This window comes from Salvelinus fontinalis, chromosome 33 (genome assembly GCF_029448725.1).
Source record: "Salvelinus fontinalis isolate EN_2023a chromosome 33, ASM2944872v1, whole genome shotgun sequence".
Lineage (NCBI taxonomy): Eukaryota > Metazoa > Chordata > Actinopteri > Salmoniformes > Salmonidae > Salvelinus > Salvelinus fontinalis.
Genome location: NC_074697.1, coordinates 28285462 through 28305591, shown reverse-complemented (window position 1 = coordinate 28305591; position 20130 = coordinate 28285462). Strand labels below are relative to the sequence as shown.

Sequence of the window (20130 nt, the reverse complement as noted above, 5' to 3'; positions counted from 1 at the left end):
TGTTAATAATTCACTTTTAGTCTTGCATTCTAAAGTGTCATTTTAGGTATGTCTACTGACAGAGATCATTGCCAAAATACGAAATGTATAAAAAAATACTTAATAATTAAGTATATAGCCATGTTGAAAATACAACAACATACAGTGCCTTCGGAAAGTATTCAGACCCCTTGACTTTTTCCACATTTTGTTACGTTACAGCCTTATTCTAAAATGTATTAATGTATTGTTTTTTTCCCCCTTCATCACTCTACACACAATACCCCAATACCCCAATACAATATAGACAGGTGTGTGCCTTTCCAAATCATGTCCAATATATTGAATTTACCACAGGTGGACGCCAATAAAGTTGTAGACACATCTCAAGGATGATCAATGGAAACAGGATGCACCTGAGCTCAATTTTGAGTCTCATAGCAAGGGTCTGAATGCTTATGTGAATCATTTTTTAAAGTTTGTTATTGTTAATACATTTTCACAAAAATGTCATTATGGGGTATTGTGTGTAGATTGCTGAGGAAAAACATTTATTTGATCCATTTTAGAATAAGGCTGTAACATAATAAAATGTGGAAAAAGTCAAGGGGTCTGAATACTTTCCGAAGGCACTCTACAGTAGTGAGATGTTTCTGAACATCCATATCCCATGTTGTCTTTTGTATGGGATATTTTTCTTTCACCCCCTTCTGCACCTTAGGAGGCCAGTATAAATACAGGGAGCTGGAGAAAGAGATAAAGACAAGATGAACACTTACAGGGTCTTTTATTTTTTTTATTTTTTTTGCCATATCTCTGGAATGTCATCAACCAGAGGAATATTAGCTTATTTTCTTAATAATATATGCATAAAAATGTGTGCTTTAATTAGTGCACAAATGTAAGAAGCGTGTTTGCCTTTAATCTATTAATGTGCAAGATTAATCAGTAAAATCTTTCCTGTTTCCTGTTTATTTGTGATTTTGTAATTGGCTAACCTTTTCAAAAGTGGATTGTGAGTTTACAGACAAAGTCATATCGATGTGTGATGTTTATTCAGATAATGGACTCAGAAGAGGTTGCTGAATGCCTTGATCCTCATTGTGGTGTGTCTTGTACTTGCAGACTGAGAACAATGTGGCTGCCCCTGCTTCTGTGTCAACTTGGCCTGATTCTGCAGAGTGAGGCCCAGACACGCACACACCATTCAGACCACCAAGTTAGTGAATACACTGCTCAGGTGATACAAGTACTTCCATCCCCTCTTATTTCAACAGAGGTTAGGGTGATAATAAAACACATCAACATCACCAAAATGTCAGGTAATTACTATTATAGTATTTCAGTATTATTGTACCACATTGTACACTATTCCTTTGCCTTATCTAATGGTTCATATCTCTGGTCTTTCTCAGTGAACTTTGACATCACATTGACCTGTGGTACTGAGGTTATGGAGATGAGTATCTTGTTATGCCCAGTCTACTGATGGCCTTTAATGCACAGTTCCTCCTCCCTGAGTGCTATGGAATGCCTGACTGCTCCTGAAATTCAATCTGTCAATAACTGCTGATCCTGTGGCTGTCTGCTCCAACACATTCAGGGTAAATCAACTACAGGAATGTAGTTACCTGCTGGTTAATTAGAGGATATAATTTAACTTCAGTATGGTGAGGCAAAATTAGTATTTGATTTGTTGAGTTGCCCCTACTGTTCTAAACTGGGTGTTTTTGTCACGTTCCTGACCTTATTTCCTTTATTTTGTCTTTGTTTAGTATGGTCAGGACGTGAGCTGGGTGGGCATTCTATGTTATGTGTTTCTATGTTGGGTTCTTTTCAATTAGCCTGATATGGTTCTCAATCAGGGGCAGGTGTTTTACGTTTCCTCTGATTGAGAACCATATTAAGGTAGGCTGTTCACACTGTTTGTTTGTGGGTGATTGTTGCTGTGTCTGTGTTTGTTGCACCACACGGTACTGTTTCATTTCAGTCGTTCTTTCTTTCCTTCCTTCCTGTTCGTGCGTTCATTGTTATATGTTCTCAAGTTCAGGTCTGTTTACGTCGTTTTGTTGTTTTGTCATTTATCAAGTGTGCTTCGTGTTCGTCTTTCTTTAAATAAATCATTATGTCTTCATACCTCGCTGCATATTGGTCCGATCCTTGCTCCTCCTCAGACGAGGAGGAGAACGAACGTTACAGTTTTGAATCTATTTGTCTTGACTGCACATAATCAATTAAGTTGGGACTGGATTATTTTCTGACTTCTCAAATGTCTAGTTTGTTATATATCTGGCATCATCAACTCGTTGGACTCCAGTGCGGCTATTGTCACCTATCTCCTGTCGCTACCCTCTGCAGTATCTGGTCAACAATAGTAAAGTCGCGGTGTTCACCACCTACTCTACTATAACTCCAAGTATAATTCTGCATCTTTTCATCTAAGAGAAAAAGGAGCTGATGGACTTTTTAGGCACAAAAAAAGGCATAAAAACGTTATAAAAAAGGAGAGTTAATATATTATCCCATAGGTGACAAACATGTAAAGCAATTCAAAATGTAGCAGGGGGTGGCACCCACTAATGTACGAAGATTGTACTGTGTTGTACTGTACAGTATTGCACTGTGGGAAACTTCTAAATAAGGAATGCACATAGCTCTGCGTCTCTGCCACTAACAGTTTCATACTTATATTTACCCCTTTGACTCATGGTCTAAATCCCAAATGGTACCCTATGCCATTGATAGTGCACTAATTTTGACCAAAGCCCTGGTCAATAGTAATGCACTATATAGGGAATAGGATGCCATTTGGGACGCTGATTGAGACATTGACTCTCCACTGCCCTGGATCAGATGCACCTGTTCCCTTTACACTCTGAGGGAGGGCTGGGAGCCAGACGTGAGGTTGAGGTCTTTTGAGACGGTGAAGACGGACCGTCAGCTGTACTGCAGTGACACGCTGGCCCAGCTCTGTATCTCCCTCTGCTTCTCCAGCACCATGGAGTTCATGAGCAACCAGCCCTGTCTCAATGATCACTTCTGTCATCACCTGGGAACCCTCACAAAGCCCACTAGTGTGAGGATGTAGAGATTACAATTAACATACATAATATATACAGTGTATATACAGTGGGGAGAACAAGTATTTGATACACTGCCGATTTTGCAGGTTTTCCTACATACAAAGCAGGTCTGTAATTTTTATCATAGGTACACTTCAACTGTGAGAGACGGAATCTAAAGCAAAAATCCAGAAAATCCCATTGTATGATTTTTAAGTAATTAATTAGCATTTTATTGCATGACATAAGTATTTGATCACCTACCAACCAGTAAGAATTCCGGCTCTCACAGACCTGTTAGTTTTTCTTTAAGAAGCCCTCCTGTTCTCCACTCATTACCTGTATTAACTGCACCTGTTTGAACTCATTACCTGTATAAAAGACACCTGTCCACACACTCAAACAGACTCTAACCTCTCCACAATGGCCAAGACCAGAGAGCTGTGTAAGGACATCAGGGATAAAATTGTAGACCTGCACATGGCTGGGATGGGCTACAGGACAATAGGCAAGCAGCTTGGAGAGAAGGCAACAACTGTTGGCGCAATTATTAGAAAATGGAAGAAGTTCAAGATGACGGTCAATCACCCTCGGTCTGGGGCTCCATGCAAGATCTCACCTTGTGGGGCATCAATGATCATGAGGAAGGTGAAGGATCAGCCCAGAACTACACGGCAGGACCTGGACAATGACCTGAAGAGAGCTGGGACCACAGTCGCAAAGAAAACCATTAGTAACACACTACGCCGTCATTGATTAAAATCCTGCAGCGCACACAAGGTCCCCTTGCTCAAGCCAGCGCATGTCTAGGCCCGTCTGAAGTTTGCCAATGACCATCTGGATGATCCAGAGGAGGAATGGGAGAAGGTCATGTGGTCTGATGAGACAAAAATAGAGCTTTTTGGTCTAAACTCCACTCGCCGTGTTTGGAGGAAGAAGAAGGATGAGTACAACCCCAAGAACACCATCCCAGCCGTGAAACATGGATGTGGAAACATCATTCTTTGGGGATGCTTTTATGCAAAGGGGACAGGACAACTGCACCGTATTGAGGGGAGGATGGATGGGGCCATGTATCGCGAGATCTTGGAAAACAACCTCCTTCCCTCAGTAAGAGCATTGAAGATGGGTCGTGGCTGGGTCTTCCAGCATGACAACGACCCGAAACACACAGCCAGGGCAACTAAGGAGTGGCTCCGTAAGAAGCATCTCAAGGTCCTGGAGTGACCTAGCCAGTCTCCAGACCTGAACCCAATAGAGAATCTTTGGAGGGAGCTGAAAGTCTGTATTGCCCAGCGACAGCCCCGAAACCTGTAGGATCTGGAGAAGGTCTGTATGGAGGAGTGGGCCAAAATCCCTGCTGCAGTGTGTGCAAACCTGGTCAAGAACTACAGGAAACGTATGATCTCTGTAATTGCAAACAAAGGTTTCTGTACCAAATATTAAGTTCTGCTTTTCTGATGTATCAAATACTTATGTCATGCAGTAAAATGCTAATTAATTACTTAATCATACAATGTAATTTTCTGGATTTTTGTTGAAGTGTTGAAGTGTATCTATGATAAATTACAGACCTCTACATGCTTTGTAAGTAGGAAAACCTGCAAAATTGGCAGTGTATCAAATACTTGTTCTCCCCACTGTATATATACAGTATATATATATAAAGAGAGAGAAGATAGCCCTATTTGGTAAAAGAACAAGTCCATATTATGGCAAGAACAGCTCAAATATGCAAAGAGAAATGACAGTCCATCATTACTGTAAGACATGGTCAGTCAAGAACTTGATCAAGCCCCACAGGAAGCACTATGATGAAACTGGCTCTTATGAGGACCACCACAGGAAAGGAAGACCCAGAGTTACCTCTGCTGTAGAGGATAAGTTCATTAGAGGTAACTGCATCTCAGATTGCAGCCCAAATAAATGCTTCACAGAGTTCAAGTAACAGACACATCTCAACATCAACAGGCAACATCAACTGGCAATAAGAAAGCAAGGCTATATATTCCCAATATTCAACATCAACTGTCCTTTAGTAGTGGGTTCTTTGAAGCAATTCGACCATGAAGGCCTGATTCACACAGTCTCCTCTGAACAGTTGATGTTGAGATGTGTCTGTTACTTGAACTCTGTGAAGCATTTATTTGGGCTGCAATTTCTGAGGCTGGTAACTCTAATGAACTTATTCTCTGCAGCAGAGGTAACTTTGGGTCTTCCATTCCTGTGGCGTTCCTCATGAGAGCCAGTTTCATCACAGCGCTTGATGGTTTTTGCGACTGCACTTAAAGAAACTTTCAACGTTTTTTTGACTGACCTTCATGTCTTAAAGTAATGACGGACTGTCGTTTCTCTTGCTTATTTGAGCTGTTCTTGCCCTTATATGGACTTTTTTTTCTCCAAATAGGGCTATCTTCTGTATACCCCTTGCCAACTCAACTGATTGGCTCAAATGCATTAAGAAGGAAAGAAATTCCACAAATTAACTTTTTAGAAGGCACACCTTTTAATTGGAATGAATTCCAGGTGACTACCTCATGAAGGTGCTTGAGAGAATGCCAAGACTGTGCAAAGCTGTCATCAAGGCAAAGGGTGGCTATTTGACGAATCTCAAATATAACATATATTTTGATTTGTTTAACACTTTTTTGGTTACTACATGATTCCATATATGTTATTTCATAGTTTTGATTTCTTCACTATTATTCTACTTTGTAGAAAATTGTAAAAATAAAGAGAAACTATGGAATGAGTAGGTGTTCTAAAACCTTTGACTGGTAGTATAGATATATATTGTCTACCAAAAAGATCCCATTCCAGAATGTTACCAACAGTTTGAAAAGAATGAAAATCAGTCACAGGTTCCCAAACCAACAATTTCCTGACCTTGCATGGTAAAATAATAGTCCTGCTGTTTGAGTGTTGGTCCATCTGGTGGGGCTGCTGATGCAGTGCGCTTAGTGCTTTCTGGCCAAAGTGATCTGTCACACTATGTACAACGTCACATGTAGTGAGGGCCGTTACTCAGGCAGTTATGTTTGAAGAGATGGGTACAGAGTAGACTGTACATCACCCCCACACACAGACAGACCATGGAGCAACTAAAACTTTTCACATCTTCTGGACTAACTATCAATTCTCAAAACACTGAATACTCATCATTGCACATTCTTTAATTTTGGTTAATAATGTTAGGATGTACATTCGTCATGGAACATTCTGTCATAACAAATATATATAATGGAGTGAGTAAGCTTGTTGTAATTGAGGATTTAACACCAAAAATAAGTGTGTTTTGGCTGATGATAATAATAATAATATTTGGCTTGTATGATTATCATTAATATAACAAATGTATTAAAGAGACATATGATCATCAACTTGTTCAGTATATTTTTACAAGTGCTTCTTCATTCCTATATATTCCAATATAAAATGTATTTGATTCATCTCGATTACACATCACAGTATATAATATAAAAAGCAACAATGTTATTTAAACTGTGGCAGGTTGAAGACTTTCTCTCAGAGTCGTTCTCATTTTAGCACAGTCTTTGCTGTCGTCAGCATTCTCAGTGGCAGCACATCCTCCACCCATTCGTTTGGAGAGGTCATCATTCGTTCCCATAAAGCTACCTCGTCAGCATTCGAGTCCATCCAATTCACCACCGCCCCATAACTTCTGCCTGTATGGAGAGATGGAGAGAATCTAGGCTTAGCCATTATAATCAATTGAATAAAATGAATGTGTTTCTATGGAGAAATCTAGAAAATGTAATAGAAAAGTCCATTAGTACCTGTGCCAGGCCCCAGTCTTAGACCCCCCAGGAAGTTACTAGCCAACTTGTCACGGTCCCACACGGTCAGCTCCACGCAAGCCTCCTTCAGGTCTTCCTGTCTGAAGCCGTCGTACACCATGGTGTGGTTAAACACCGGCTCCACCGTCCTCCTCAGCACCCGTGTCTTCTGACGACTCTTTCTGCTCGTGTCTGGGAGCACGAAGCTACGGAGGAGATAGACTCACAAGTCAGGCAATTGTTTCAGAAATGTTACATATACAACCTACAACTATCCTGAGCAAAGCAAATTTGAAAGGCTGGAAATCGAGGCTAAGAAGGAAATATGTCTTTATGATAGGCCTCCACATCTTCTGTTCTCCCCAGATACTGTAGTTCTCCTTGATCATATTTTGCCATTCATACATTTCAAATATTGATATTATTTTTGGCATGTGTCGTACGTACCACTTGACATATGGGTCGACGGTGGCCCCTCTGATGAGGGGAAGGTTCTTGCAGTCTTTCACCCAAATGTGAACCTCACCTTTGTTAGAGGGGGGGTCCTTGCCTAGGCCTAGGGATCAGAATCAAGCATGATTCAGTGAACGTGTACACAAGCTTTCTATTGCACAAAAGTCATATTTTAATGTAAGGTAACTAGTTAACAAAAGGAACACATTTTCTTGATAAAATATACATTTTCTATATAATAAATTGCTTATAGAGACTGGTGACAGTTAAGACATGTGAGGCGTACAGACTTTTACTGTGGGAGACTTGAGGCAGGAAGCGTATGGCCAGTTTCATCTCCCCTCTGTCATCTGAGGGCTGCAGAATGGAGGTGGGCTGAGGAGACCAGGGGAAGAAAGTCAGCACAGAGAGTACGCCAATTTACGATATAGCACCACCACCTCACTGGACACACTCCAAACCACACTCACACCTCCACAACCTACTGTGTATAGCAGCATGCACATGTCAAGTCAAACAATAATAACACGCACAGCCATTGAAATAAATAACAAAAGCAGAGATATGGATTTCAGTCTTGGATTATTGTTTTAGTACAGTACTGAATGAGACCAGTACACAGACAAAGCAGATGTGTTGTTGTCTTACTCTGGATTTCAGAGCTAAGTAGTTCATCTGGGTGTGGTTAAAGTCCCATTTGGACAGGTCCACATCCACCTCCCCCAGAAAACTGTTCCTGCCAAAGGTGTCATGGTGCCAGACGGAGAGAATGAGGGTCTGAGTTCGGAGGTACTCCATACGAAGCCGATACTGATGAAGGAACAAAAGAGAGAGCTTTTGCTAAAAGCACTTTATGTCAGACCTGATGTATGTGTAATGATACATTACTCTATTTAACGTAAATCATATAGAGTTTTTAGAGAATCTCTTACTCTGAGGAGCTCGTTGAAAATGGGGTTGACAGTCTTCTTCTTCACAGACGTTTTCCTCTTCCCTAGATTGGCTTTGTCAGGCACCAGGTAACTTTTAACATACCTACGACAAGAAACACAAGAATCATACACACAAAGTACCATGTATTTCAGCAGTGTCCAATCAATTATGGAGTAGTAAATAAGAAAGCAAGGCTATATATTCCCAATATTCAAGGACCATAAGGAATCCAATCAGGGGCCTAGTGTAATAGTGGTAATATACTCACGGGTCAGAGCGGCCCCTCTTGGGTTCGATGGCCGCCAGATCTTGGCACTGAGCCACAAAGATGTGGAACTCCCTGAGCTTCTGGACGTAGTTGATGGAGAACTGGATGTTCCCCTGAACCTCCACACCTCCATAGTCGCCACTGTACATTGTCATCACACTGCCACTCAGCTAACACACACACACGCACACACAGAGTTAAAAACGTTTAAACAGTTTACATAAAACCATAGCCTTGCAGGCAGTTCTCATTAAAGTCAGGATGTGAAAAACTATCAAATTTGTGGTTAACGGGACAATTAAGAGATTTAATAAGACTGTTAATATTGTATAATCATGATAGTTGCCAATAGAAAATGCCAGTTAAACTTGGTTAGGCAGAAAATGTGCATGCTTTGAATGTGAACAGTGGTTGCGTCTTAGCAGGGCATGCGTGAAGTGAACATACAGAGGACACAGATGCCATGCCAGAGGAGCTGCTGAGTTTAGTCATAGATCTGCCCGTGTTCTGCCTGCCACCATGGTAACTGTCCTCAGAGGAGGAGTCAGTGTCTCTGCCATCGCTCTAGAACACAGACAGCAGAGCTAGAATTCCCAGTGCACATACAGACATACAGTGTTCTTTGACCTAAAGCGCTCACATGGAATAAAGCTGCAGTGACTTTACCTCATTTTGCAGGAACGAGGGAACAGATTTGCTCATCTTCTTCAAATGTTCAGTGTCAGAGTAGAGGGATGAGGAGGGAGAGGGGAGGGTAGATGCTGAGGGAGGACATAACAAAGAGAGGGATGAGAGGTTAATTGTTCGGCTTGGTACCTAAAACCCTCAGAAACTTTTACAGATGCACAATTGCAGGCATCCTGTCAGGCTGTATCACAGCCTGGAACGGCAACTGCACCGCCCGCAACCGCAAGACTCTCCAGAGGGTGGTGCGGTCTGCCCAACGCATCACCGGAGGCAAGCTACCTGCCCTCCAGGAAACCTACAGCACCCGATGTCACAGGAAGGCAAAAACGATCATCAAGGACAACAACCACCTGAGCCACTGCCTGTTCACCCCGCTATCATCCAGAAGGAGAGGTCAGGGACCGAGAGACTGAAAAACAGCTTCTATATCAAGGCCATCATACTGTTAAAAAGCCATGACTAGGCGGCTTCAACCCGGTTACGTAACCCTGCAGCTTAGAGGCTGCTGACCTATATACAGTTGAAGTTGGAAGTTTAGTGGGCCTCCCGGGTGGCGCAGTGGTCTAGGGCACTGCATCGCAGTGCTAACTGCGCCACCAGAGTCTCTGGGTTCGCGCCCAGGCTCTGTCGCAGCCGGCCGCGACCGGGAGGTCCGTGGGGCGACGCACAATTGGCATAGCGTCGTCCGGGGTAGGGAGGGTTTGGCCGGTAGGGATATCCTTGTCTCATCGCGCTCCAGCGACTCCTGTGGCGGGCCGGGCGCAGTGCGCGCCAGCCAAGGGGGCCAGGTACACGGAGTTTCCTCCAACACATTGGTGCGGCTGGCTTCCGGGTTGGAGGCGCGCTGTGTTAAGAAGCAGTACGGCTGGTTGGGTTGTGCTTCGGAGGACGCATGGCTTTCGACCTTCGTCTCTCCCGAGCCCGTACGGGAGTTGTAGCGATGAGACAAGGTAGTAATTACTAGCGATTGGATACCACGAAAATTGGGCGGAAATGGGATAAAAAAATATATATATATAAAAAAAAAAAAAGAAGTTGGAAGTTTACATACACTTAGGTTGGAGTCATTAAATCTAGTTTTTCAACCACTCGACAAATTTCTTGTTAACAAACTATAGTTTTGACAAGTCGGTTAGGACATCTACTTTGTGCATGACACAAGTAATTTCACTTATAACTCACTGTATCACAATTCCAGTGGGTCAGATGTTTACATACACTAAGTTGACCGTGCCTTTAAACAGCTTGGACAATTCCAGAAAATGATGTCATGGCTTTAGAAATTTCTGATAGGCTAATTGACATAATTTGAGCCAATTGGAGGTGTATTTGTGGATGTATTTCAAGGCCTACCTTCAAACTCAGTGGAGTTTAGAAAAATCATAAGTAATCAGCCAAGACCTCAGAAAAATAATTGTAGACCTCCACAAGTCGGTTTCATCCTTTGGAGCAATTTCCAAACGCCTGAAGGTACCACGTTCATCTGTACAAACAATAGAACTCAAGTATAAACACCATGGGACCACGTAGCCGTCATATCGCTCAGGAAGGAGACGTGTTTTGTCTCCTAGAGATGAACGTACTTTGGTGCGAAAAGTGCAAATCAATCCCAGAACAACAGCAAAGGACCTTGTGAAGATGCTGGAGGAAATAGGTACAAAAATATCTATATCCACAGTAAAACGAGTCCTATATCGACATAACCTGAAAGGCCGCTCAGCAAGGAAGAAGCCACTGCTCCAAAACCACCATAAAAAAGTCAGACTACGGTTTGCAACTGCACATAGGGACAAAGATCGTACTTCTTGGAGAAATGTCCTCTGGACAAAAATAGAACTGTTTGGCCATAAGGACCATCGTTATGTTTGGAGGAAAAAGGGGGACTCTTGCAAGCCGAAGAACACCATCCCAACCTTGAAGCACGGGGGTGGCAGCATCATGTTGTGGGGGTGCTTTGCTGTAGGAGGGGCTGGTGCACTTCACATAATAGGTGGCATCATGAGGATGGAAAATGATGTGGATATATTGAAGCAACATCTCAAGACATCAGTCAGGAAGTTAAACTTGGTCGCAAATGGGTCTTCCAAATGGACAATGACCCCAAGCATACTTCCAAAGTTGTGGCAAAATTGCTTAAGGACAACAAAGTCAAGGTATTGGAGTGGCCATCACAAAACTCTGACCTCAATCCTATAGAAAATTTGTGGGCAGAACTGAGAAAGCATGTGCGAGAAAGGAGGCTTACAAACCGGACTCAGTTACACCAGGTCTGTCAGGATGAATGGGCCAAAATTCACCCAACTTATTGTGGGAAGCTTGTGGAAGGCTACCCAAAACGTTTGACCCAAGTTAAACAATTTAAAGGCAATGCTACCAAATACTAATTGAGTGTATGTAAACTTCTGACCCACTGGGAATGTGATGAAAGAAATAAAAGCTGAAATAAATCATTCTCTCTACTATTATTCTGACATTTCACATTCTTAAAATAAAGTGGTGATCCTAACTGACCTAAGACAGGGAATTTTTACTCAGATTAAATGTCAGGAATTGTGAAAAACTGAGTTTAAATGTATTTGATTAAGGTGTATGTAAACTTCCGACTTCAACTGTATGTCTCACAGCCCTTTGCCTCCTGTTTCTTAGTTTTTCCCGGTTCTGACAACTGTACATAAACTTGAAATCACTGGCCACTTTAATAATGGAACACTAGTCACTTTAATAATGTTTACATATTTTTGCTTGACTCATCTCATATGTATATACTGTATTCTATTCTACTGTATTTTAGTCAAAGTCACTCTGACATTGCTCATCCTAATATTTATACAGTAAGGGAAAAAAGTATTTGATCCCCTGCTGATTTTTTACGTTTGCCCACTGACAAAGAAATTATCAGTCTATAATTTTAATGGTAGGTTTATTTGAACAGTGAGAGAAAGAATAACAACAAAAAAATCCAGGAAAACGCATGTCAAAAATGTTATAAATTGATTTGCATTTATTGTGGGAAATAAGTATTTGACCCCTCTGCAAAACATGACTTAGTACTTGGTGGCAAAACCCTTGTTGGCAATCACAGAGGTCAGACGTTTCTTGTAGTTGGCCACAAGGTTTGCACACATCTCAGGAGGGATTTTGTCCCACTCCTCTTTGCAGATCTTCTCCAAGTCATTAAGGTTTCGAGGCTGACATTTTGCAACTCAAACCTTCCGCTCACTCCACAGATTTTCTATGGGATTAAGGTCTGGAGACTGGCTAGGCCACTCCAGGACCTTAATGTGCTTCTTCTTGAGCCACTCCTTTGTTGCCTTGGCCGTGTGTTTTGGGTCATTGTCATGCTGGAATACCCATCCACGACCCATTTTCAATGCCCTGGCTGAGGGAAGGAGGTTCTCACCCAAGATTTGATGGTACATGGCCCCGTCCATCGTCCCTTTGATGCGGTGAAGTTGTCCTGTCCCCTTAGCAGAAAAACACCCCCAAAGCATAATGTTTCCACCTCCATGTTTGACAGTGGGGATGGTGATCTTGGGGTCATAGGCAGCATTCCTCCTCCTCCAAATACAACGAGTTGAGTTGATGCCAAAGCACTCCATTTTGGTCTCATCTGACCACAACACTTTCACCCAGTTGTCCTCTGAATCATTCAGATGTTCATTGGCAAACTTAAGACGGGCATGTATATGTGCTTTCTTGAGCAGGGGGACCTTGCGGGCGCTGCAGGATTTCAGTCCTTCACAGCATAGTGTGTTACCAATTGTTTTGTTGGTGACATCGGTCCCAGCTGTCTTGAGATCATTGACAAGATGCTCCCGTGTAGTTCTGGGCTGATTCCTCACCGTTCTCATGATCATTGCAACTCCACGAGGTGAGATCTTGCATGGAGCCCCAGGCCGAGGGAGATTGACAGTTCTTTTGTGTTTCTTCCATTTGCGAGTAATCGCACCAACTGTTGTCACCTTCTCACCAAGGTGCTTGGCGACGGTCTTGTAGCCCATTCCGGCCTTGTGTAGGTCTACAATCTTGTCCCTGACATCCTTGGAGAGCTCTTTGGTCTTGGCCATGGTGGAGAGTTTGGAATCTGATTGATTGATTGCTTCTGTGGACAGGTGTCTTTTATACAGGTAACAAACTGAGATTAGGAGCACTCCCTTTAAGAGTGTGCTCCTAATCTCAGCTCGTTACCTGTATAAAAGACACCTGGGAGCCAGAAATCTTTCTGATTGAGAGGGGGTCAAATACTTATTTCCCCCATTAAAATGCAAATCAATTTATAACATTTTTGACATGCGTTTTTCTGGATTTTGTTGTTGTTATTCTGTCTCTCACTGTTCAAATAAACCTACCATTAAAATTATAGACTGATAATTTCTTTGTCAGTGGGCAAACGTACAAAATCAGCAGGGGATCAAATACTTTTTTCCCCTCACTGTATATCCTTAATTCCATTATTTTACTTTTAGGTTTGTGTGTATTGTTGTGAAGTGTTAGATATTACTGCACTGTTGGAGCTAGAAATACAAGCATTTTACTACACCCGCAGTAACATCTGCTAAACATGTGTATGTGACCAATACAATTTCATTTGATTAACCTTATCATAGATCACTTACTGTAGCTATTGAATTACCCAACAATGCAAGCATTCTACAACATATAATAAAAAGTCTGTATTCTAAATTATATTTGGTATAAACTGTTTAACCCAATATCAATCCAAAGGCAAATAACATGTATAAGAAAGGTACAAAACAAATCTTAACCATCACTGCTTCGCCTGATGTCATCAAGAGGAGCTAGCCTTCTATCTTGTCCTGTAGGGAATGGTGGAAAACAAAGACAACATTACCTTTTCACCTCAACCTGCATTAATACTGGTACCTGAGCCATCCTGACAGCACCCCTATAATGCTTGTATAGTGGTTGAGAAGACAAGGGACATTTCTCACGTGGTGGCATGGATGCTGTGATGTCCTCAAGACTTTTGGCCAGATTTCGTGGGCGGGCCTGAGCTCTCTTCAATGCCTTCTGTACATGGTCCTGATCCTCATCATAATTGTCACCTAAAACATCAGACATTAGAGAAAGAGTTGCTCATACTGTACATGCAGATGCCTTCAATAAAGACCACACATGGACGTGTTAAAAAAAACATTACATGCGGCCTCTTTACACTGATCATTTACACTGAGGGTACATAACATTAACCTTCCTAATACTGAGTTGCAACCTCCCTTTTGCCCTCAGAGCAGCCTCAATTTGTCTAGGCATGGACTCTACAAGTTGTCAAAAGAGTTCCACAGGGATGCTGGCCCATGTTGACTCCAAAGCTACCCACAGTTGTGTCAAGTTGGCTGGATGTCCTTTGGGTGGTGGACCATTCTTGATACACATGGGAAACTGTTGATTGTAAAAAAAAACAGCAGCATTACAACCTGGCACCTACTACCATACCCCGTTCAAAGGGACTTAAATATTTTATCTTGTCGATTCACCCTCTGAATGGTACAAGTATACAATCCATCTCTCAATTGTCTCGAGGTTTAAAAACCTTTTTAATCTGTCTCCTTCCCTTCATCTACACTGATTGAAGTGGATTTAATAAGTGACATCAACAAGGGATCATAGCTTTCATCTGGATTCACCTGGTCAGTCTATGTCATGGAAAGAGCAGGTTTTCATAATGTTTTGTACACTCAGTGTATGTAGTCTGTTGTTTACACAAGCTTCTCTAGAGTTTTTAAGTTGAAAGAGAAAAATATATTTGAGGTTGTCGAAAATAATTTGTTTTACTGGCTATATTGTAAATATCATCACTCATAAAAGTAAACTCAACAATGTTCTTGATCTATCCTGAACTGGAATGCTTAACTCAAACAAAGCAAAACTTGGCTACTTGGCTGTTGGCTCTATTAGAAAACCATGTGATGTCAATAAAGTTACAAAAGCATATTGTCCAACCCACAAATTAAACACAGTCAGCTGATTCCCTGCACACACTCTATTTACACTGACACAGATAGCCAAGGACACTGCATCCTGGATGCTGCCTCATCTACAAGTAGATGACTTCACATGGAACCCAGATAAACTACTAAATATTGTATATTTTCATGAAATGACACAGGTTACATAACACTTGTACTAAGACACCAGAGTGTTACAGTAGATCATCAAAACTCACGGTTTGAACTGATCCTGGAGTTAGACCAAGTTTCAGACGTGCTGCTCGATGCTCTCTCAGACGCACTGAATGATGACTCACGTCCTGTGTCAGTGCTGCCCTGGTTTGACCAGAGGGCCAGGGGGCGCTGGGTTACCTTGCTGTTCCTCCTGCTGTAGCGCTCCTCTGAGCCCACTAGGGTGCTGGATCTGACAAGCCCACAACTCAGGTCAAGTTCAGCCCCAGGCGGGCCTTCTGCCTCCTCCTGCTCCTTCACTGCCAGGGCCAGAGCAGTGTGGACGCTGGTCTTCTCTGTGATCCCCAGGTAATGGCGGTAGTCTCTGGGAACAAAGGCCCGAGCGCGAGGTGTCAGAGTTTCAGACTCGTCTGATGATTTTGAGGACCTCCTTGGACCAAGAAGTGCTTGCTTGTCAGCACTCTGTCGTCTACCCTGTGTCCTTTTAGCTTGAAAAGGACTAATATCTAGTGTCTTTTTAGGGTACAACAGAGAAGTTTGGTCCTGTTCCTCATTCATGTCTAATGTGAACATACTGGTGGCACGCCGAAGGGAACTTGCACGTCCACTTCCACTTGAGTTTCCAAAACTGTCTTTTCTAGCTTTGTGAGACCAAGATTCCTTTCCTGAGGTGCTTTGGGGCTTCCGGGCCTTTTCCTCTTTGGTGAAGTCCTTTTCTGAGCCCCTTGGTACACCAGGGGCTCTTTGCAGCTCTGACTCTACGGTGATTTGAGGTGAGAAGTTGGCTTTAGTGTCAATCATAGCTCCTGATCCCACCCCAACTGATCTAGACTTTGACTGGTGCGCTTTAGTGTCAATCATAGCTCCTGAAGCCGCTCCAATCGATTTAGACCTCGACTGGTGCTCTCTGTCTTTGTTCCCCCTGACTAAAGATGGAGGGCGAGATGGAGAAGATGGTGAAGAAGGTGAAGATGTTTTCTTAAGCCGACTCTCATCCAAAGGTGGTCTAGCACTGACCTTTTGTGACTGGCCGGGGGAAGATTTGCTATAGAAATCAGGATCAACACATTGCTTTAACTCAAGCATGGAGTTCTGGGCATCCATTGGCTCCTTCTTTTTGAGGCTTTTGGGTTCATCAGAAGAGATCGGCCCTCTGCTATTCGAAGTGGCCTCACCCCAGAAGTTACGAAGATTCTTAAACTGCGAGCGGTTTGCTCCAAGACCTGGGGACGACTTCTCCAGTCTTTGATTCATTGTGAAGACTGTGAAATTCTGTCTTTTTCTGTCAGAGGAAAAGTTGGAATCCCCTTTGTGGTCGCTGTCTGATTCATTGCAGATTGACCTCAGGTCAAACTCAGACTTGGTAAACCTTTTATTCAGCTTTCCTGGGGCCGATGATGGAATTTGAGTCATGCTGGAGTCCCCTGCTTCTTTTGATTTACCTGTATAAAATATAGGCCTGTTCTTCTCCTGCTCCCAGAAGCACTTGAGCTGCTTTATCTTGTCTGCCTTGCTGTCCTGCCGAGGGGGAACCTGTTTCAGAGTGTGTGGGCTATTTCCTTTATCTGTAATGGTGTGGTCTTGTTTTTTACTGGACACACGTGACTGCACAAAATTTCCTTTCAATTCTTTACCCTCCTTTGTTTCTTCATTGACATAGCTCTGCTGAGTTTTGGGGAAAAACTGTTCACTTTCTTTTTCAACCTTGTGTCTAGACTGATGGAACTTCTTAGAGTCTGGGCTGGTTGCAGGCTGGAAGAGTAGTTCAGGCAGTGGATTGGGACTGAACGGCATGTCAGGTTGGGGTTTTGGTATGGCAGGTGAGAGCTTCACAGGCTGGGGGTTAACTGTGGGCTGGAGGAGCAGTTCAGGCTGAGGACTAAGTGTGGATGGGGAGAATCTCTGAGGTTCTGGACTGAGTCTGGACTGGGACACCGTGTCAGGCTGAGGATGGAGTCTAGTTAGGAAGACTATTTCGGCCTCTGAGCTTCTTCTGTCTACTGTCATTGGGGATCTTCTGAGAGCTTCTTCTGTTAATGTCAAATCATCCTCCTCACTTTGAGCCCCAGGAGTGTAGCTAACATCCCAGGTTGGCAGTGTACATATCTCTATAGATGGAGCAATAACAACACTCTGTTTGGGTGTGTATACCTCCTGTTTGTAAGGCCTAACACTCGGCTGAACACTTCTCACATCTTGACTAGCAGAGTTTTGTTGAGTATCTAGGCTTAACCGTTCATCCTCTTTTCCATCCCAGAGATTCTTCCTGGACGACCCCTCCACACTGTATGACTCTGAGCCAGGAACAGTTCTATGAGACTTCTCTGCTAGTTCTCTCTCTTTCTCTTTCTCCATTTGTTTCTGTGCTTTGTCAGTGATTGATCTGCTGATGAGTATCTTGGGCCCGGTATTGCCCTTCTCCCAGAAGGACTTCAGGTGGGAGATTTTGGGTGGTTGGTTCTCATCTTGGACCTCCTCCTTCTCTTTGACTTCCTGTGTTGTGACCTGTGGTCCAGCAGCTTTGCCTGGAGGGCCACTGACCTTCTTCACATCCTCTTGCCTATATATCACATCCTCTTCTCTATCTAACATCACTTGCTTGAACTCCTTCCTATATGCTGCTCTCAGCCTCTCAGCCTCAGACATACGTCTCTTGGGCTGGTATGATCTTTCTGTATTCAGAGGTGACTGGTCAGGAGGTTGATTCACAGAGGATTCAGACTGAGATCCATCCTCTACATCTGGTGTTAAACACACTGACACTCCTTCTCCAATACTTTGTATATCCAGGCTGGGGTCAACATGTAGAAGCTTTCTCTTCATCTCTGGAGCTTTCCCCTCCTTCTGCTGAGACCTGCTCTCAAAGGTAGGCCGATCATCTGTATCTGTTTTCGCAGGGCCAATCAAGGTTTCCTCCATGTCTGGATGATCACTTTCAGTCTCCAGCCAGTCATTGCTGTCTGTGCTGCGGCTGAACCACTCTAAGACTTTAGATATGGAGTCGCCCTCCTCCCCTGTGGATTGGGGACTACGGGGGGCTAATTTAGAGGCAGGTTTGTGCCCTAATCGTTTTTTACGAACATGCTTATCAGGCTTATCCCCAGGGTTATGGAGTTCATGATGCATCCATTGATCTGAAAAAAGAAAGTTAATAAAAGTGTTATGATGAATGAGAAAATAAGCTGAAAAACTGAAGGTTTGACATTTCAACAGTGGCCTAGTAATATCCTTCATCATTAGTGAGAATTCCATTGATTGATCACGTTCATGTATAAACAGTACCCTTGAGCCAAGCACTTGAATGACTTTGAATACATTTTCACACTGGTTTTAGATTGTAGTGTGGGCTCCATGAATTCTCACTTTCTGTCTTTGGACTTACCTACAGTGCTTGGAAGCAGACTATGGTCCTCCTGTCTGATTGCGGTTCCCACATTGCAGGGTCTTATCGTCTCCTTGTCCTGCATCTCAATTAGTTGAAAGGCTGCATGCTGAGAAGGCTGGTGGTGAGTAGGGGCTGTTAGTTCTGAACTCGGAGAGAGTGGTATGGACAGAGGTTCTGAAAATGGACCATCAGACCTCTCTCTGCCCTGAGGAGGACCCACACTGACAAACTCTCTCTGGATGAGACCATCGCTACTCTTCTGACCACCTGTGTAGGATTTATCTGTGTGTCTGTCATTATCAGAGTGTGTGGCTGGTCTAAGGTCCAACAGTCTGAGAGGCTTTGGCTCACTCAGGGGCCTCAATGGAACTTTGGAACTCTCAGTTTCCCTAAGAAGAGAGGTGGTCCTCACTGAGTTATCTGAGGGCTCCTCTGCTCTCTTCTCTCTCTCATGGGCCTCTTTCTCTCTCTCCAGCTCAGTATTGGTGGAGACTAGGGTTAAATCCTTCAGTGGCTTATGGGAGAGGTGACTCAAAGTGTTCAGTTGCTGACTAGAGGGAGAAACCGGAGTTGCATTGTTCTGTAACTCACAGATGGAAGATGGAGTAATTTTCTGTGACTGAACGTCCAATGCCCCCTGGTTGGACTGGTTGGAGTCCCAGCTGGAGCCATGTTGGAGACTTCCCTGAGTGGCAGGGGCAGTAACCTTTGACCCAGCTACATGACCTTGCTGCCTAGGGACGGAGACATCACTGCCTGTAAGAGAGCTCTGAGAGCGCCGGGAGAGGAAGGTTCTCTTCTTGGGCACAGGCCTGAATCCTAGAGAGGACCCTTCGGAGGTGGCAGACCCTGCTGAGTTGTGACTGGTGGAGTCTGCTGTCATGTGAATCTTCAGGGGAGATAAGGGCTCTGTGTGCGTGAGGAGATGGAGGAAATTATGATTATTTACTATGATAAGTTCTTGCCTTGTCACAGGCCTGGTTGGCATCAGTATCAACTTACTGCAGATGTAGGATCTTAATTTGACCTATATTGCCACAGCTGAAATAATCCCGCAGCAAAAGGATTTGAAAGTTTAGTCCATAATGTTGCTTGATCGTGAATATGCTATTATCGAGCCAAAAGGTGGCTCCATGAAAAGTGCAATACTGTTAATATAAACGTGTGTTTTTTCAGAATTGATGTAAATCACGAAGCTCATCTGAAGTCCAGGAACATTCTGAGCAACAAAAGAATGACCAAATGAAGATCCTACATTTGTAAATCCTTATTGTGAATCAGCCAAAATAGGTTCTCATAGCATCCTGAAAGATCAGGTTACTCAATTTGACTCAACCTCCTTTTCTTCTTTTTACCTGTATGTTTGCATAATGCTTGATTGTGTAAAAAGGTGTATGCACTGCACTCTAACCTTTTTCAGATG

The 20130-nt window shown here is 43.2% G+C and overlaps 1 protein-coding gene across 2 annotated transcripts in view; it reads right to left on the bottom strand.

Annotated features, from left to right (window-relative positions):
* Positions 1 to 6210: 6210 nt before the first annotated feature.
* The window catches only part of LOC129831944 (uncharacterized), a 15608-nt gene continuing 1688 nt past the window's right edge, over positions 6211 to 20130 (bottom strand). For both annotated transcript variants that reach the window (XM_055895583.1, XM_055895584.1), the window contains 14 exons: positions 20119 to 20130; positions 18705 to 19616; positions 15367 to 18456; positions 14132 to 14245; positions 13946 to 13996; positions 9159 to 9253; positions 8940 to 9056; positions 8493 to 8662; positions 8224 to 8326; positions 7940 to 8101; positions 7582 to 7666; positions 7286 to 7394; positions 6839 to 7044; positions 6211 to 6727 (listed from right to left, as the gene is read on the bottom strand). The exon at positions 20119 to 20130 is cut by the window's right edge and continues 94 nt beyond it. In XM_055895583.1, the coding sequence (XP_055751558.1) occupies positions 6579 to 6727; positions 6839 to 7044; positions 7286 to 7394; positions 7582 to 7666; positions 7940 to 8101; positions 8224 to 8326; positions 8493 to 8662; positions 8940 to 9056; positions 9159 to 9253; positions 13946 to 13996; positions 14132 to 14245; positions 15367 to 18456; positions 18705 to 19590 (5337 nt within the window). In that variant the 5' untranslated portion in view covers positions 19591 to 19616; positions 20119 to 20130 and the 3' untranslated portion in view covers positions 6211 to 6578. The remainder of the gene's footprint in view (positions 6728 to 6838; positions 7045 to 7285; positions 7395 to 7581; positions 7667 to 7939; positions 8102 to 8223; positions 8327 to 8492; positions 8663 to 8939; positions 9057 to 9158; positions 9254 to 13945; positions 13997 to 14131; positions 14246 to 15366; positions 18457 to 18704; positions 19617 to 20118) is intronic.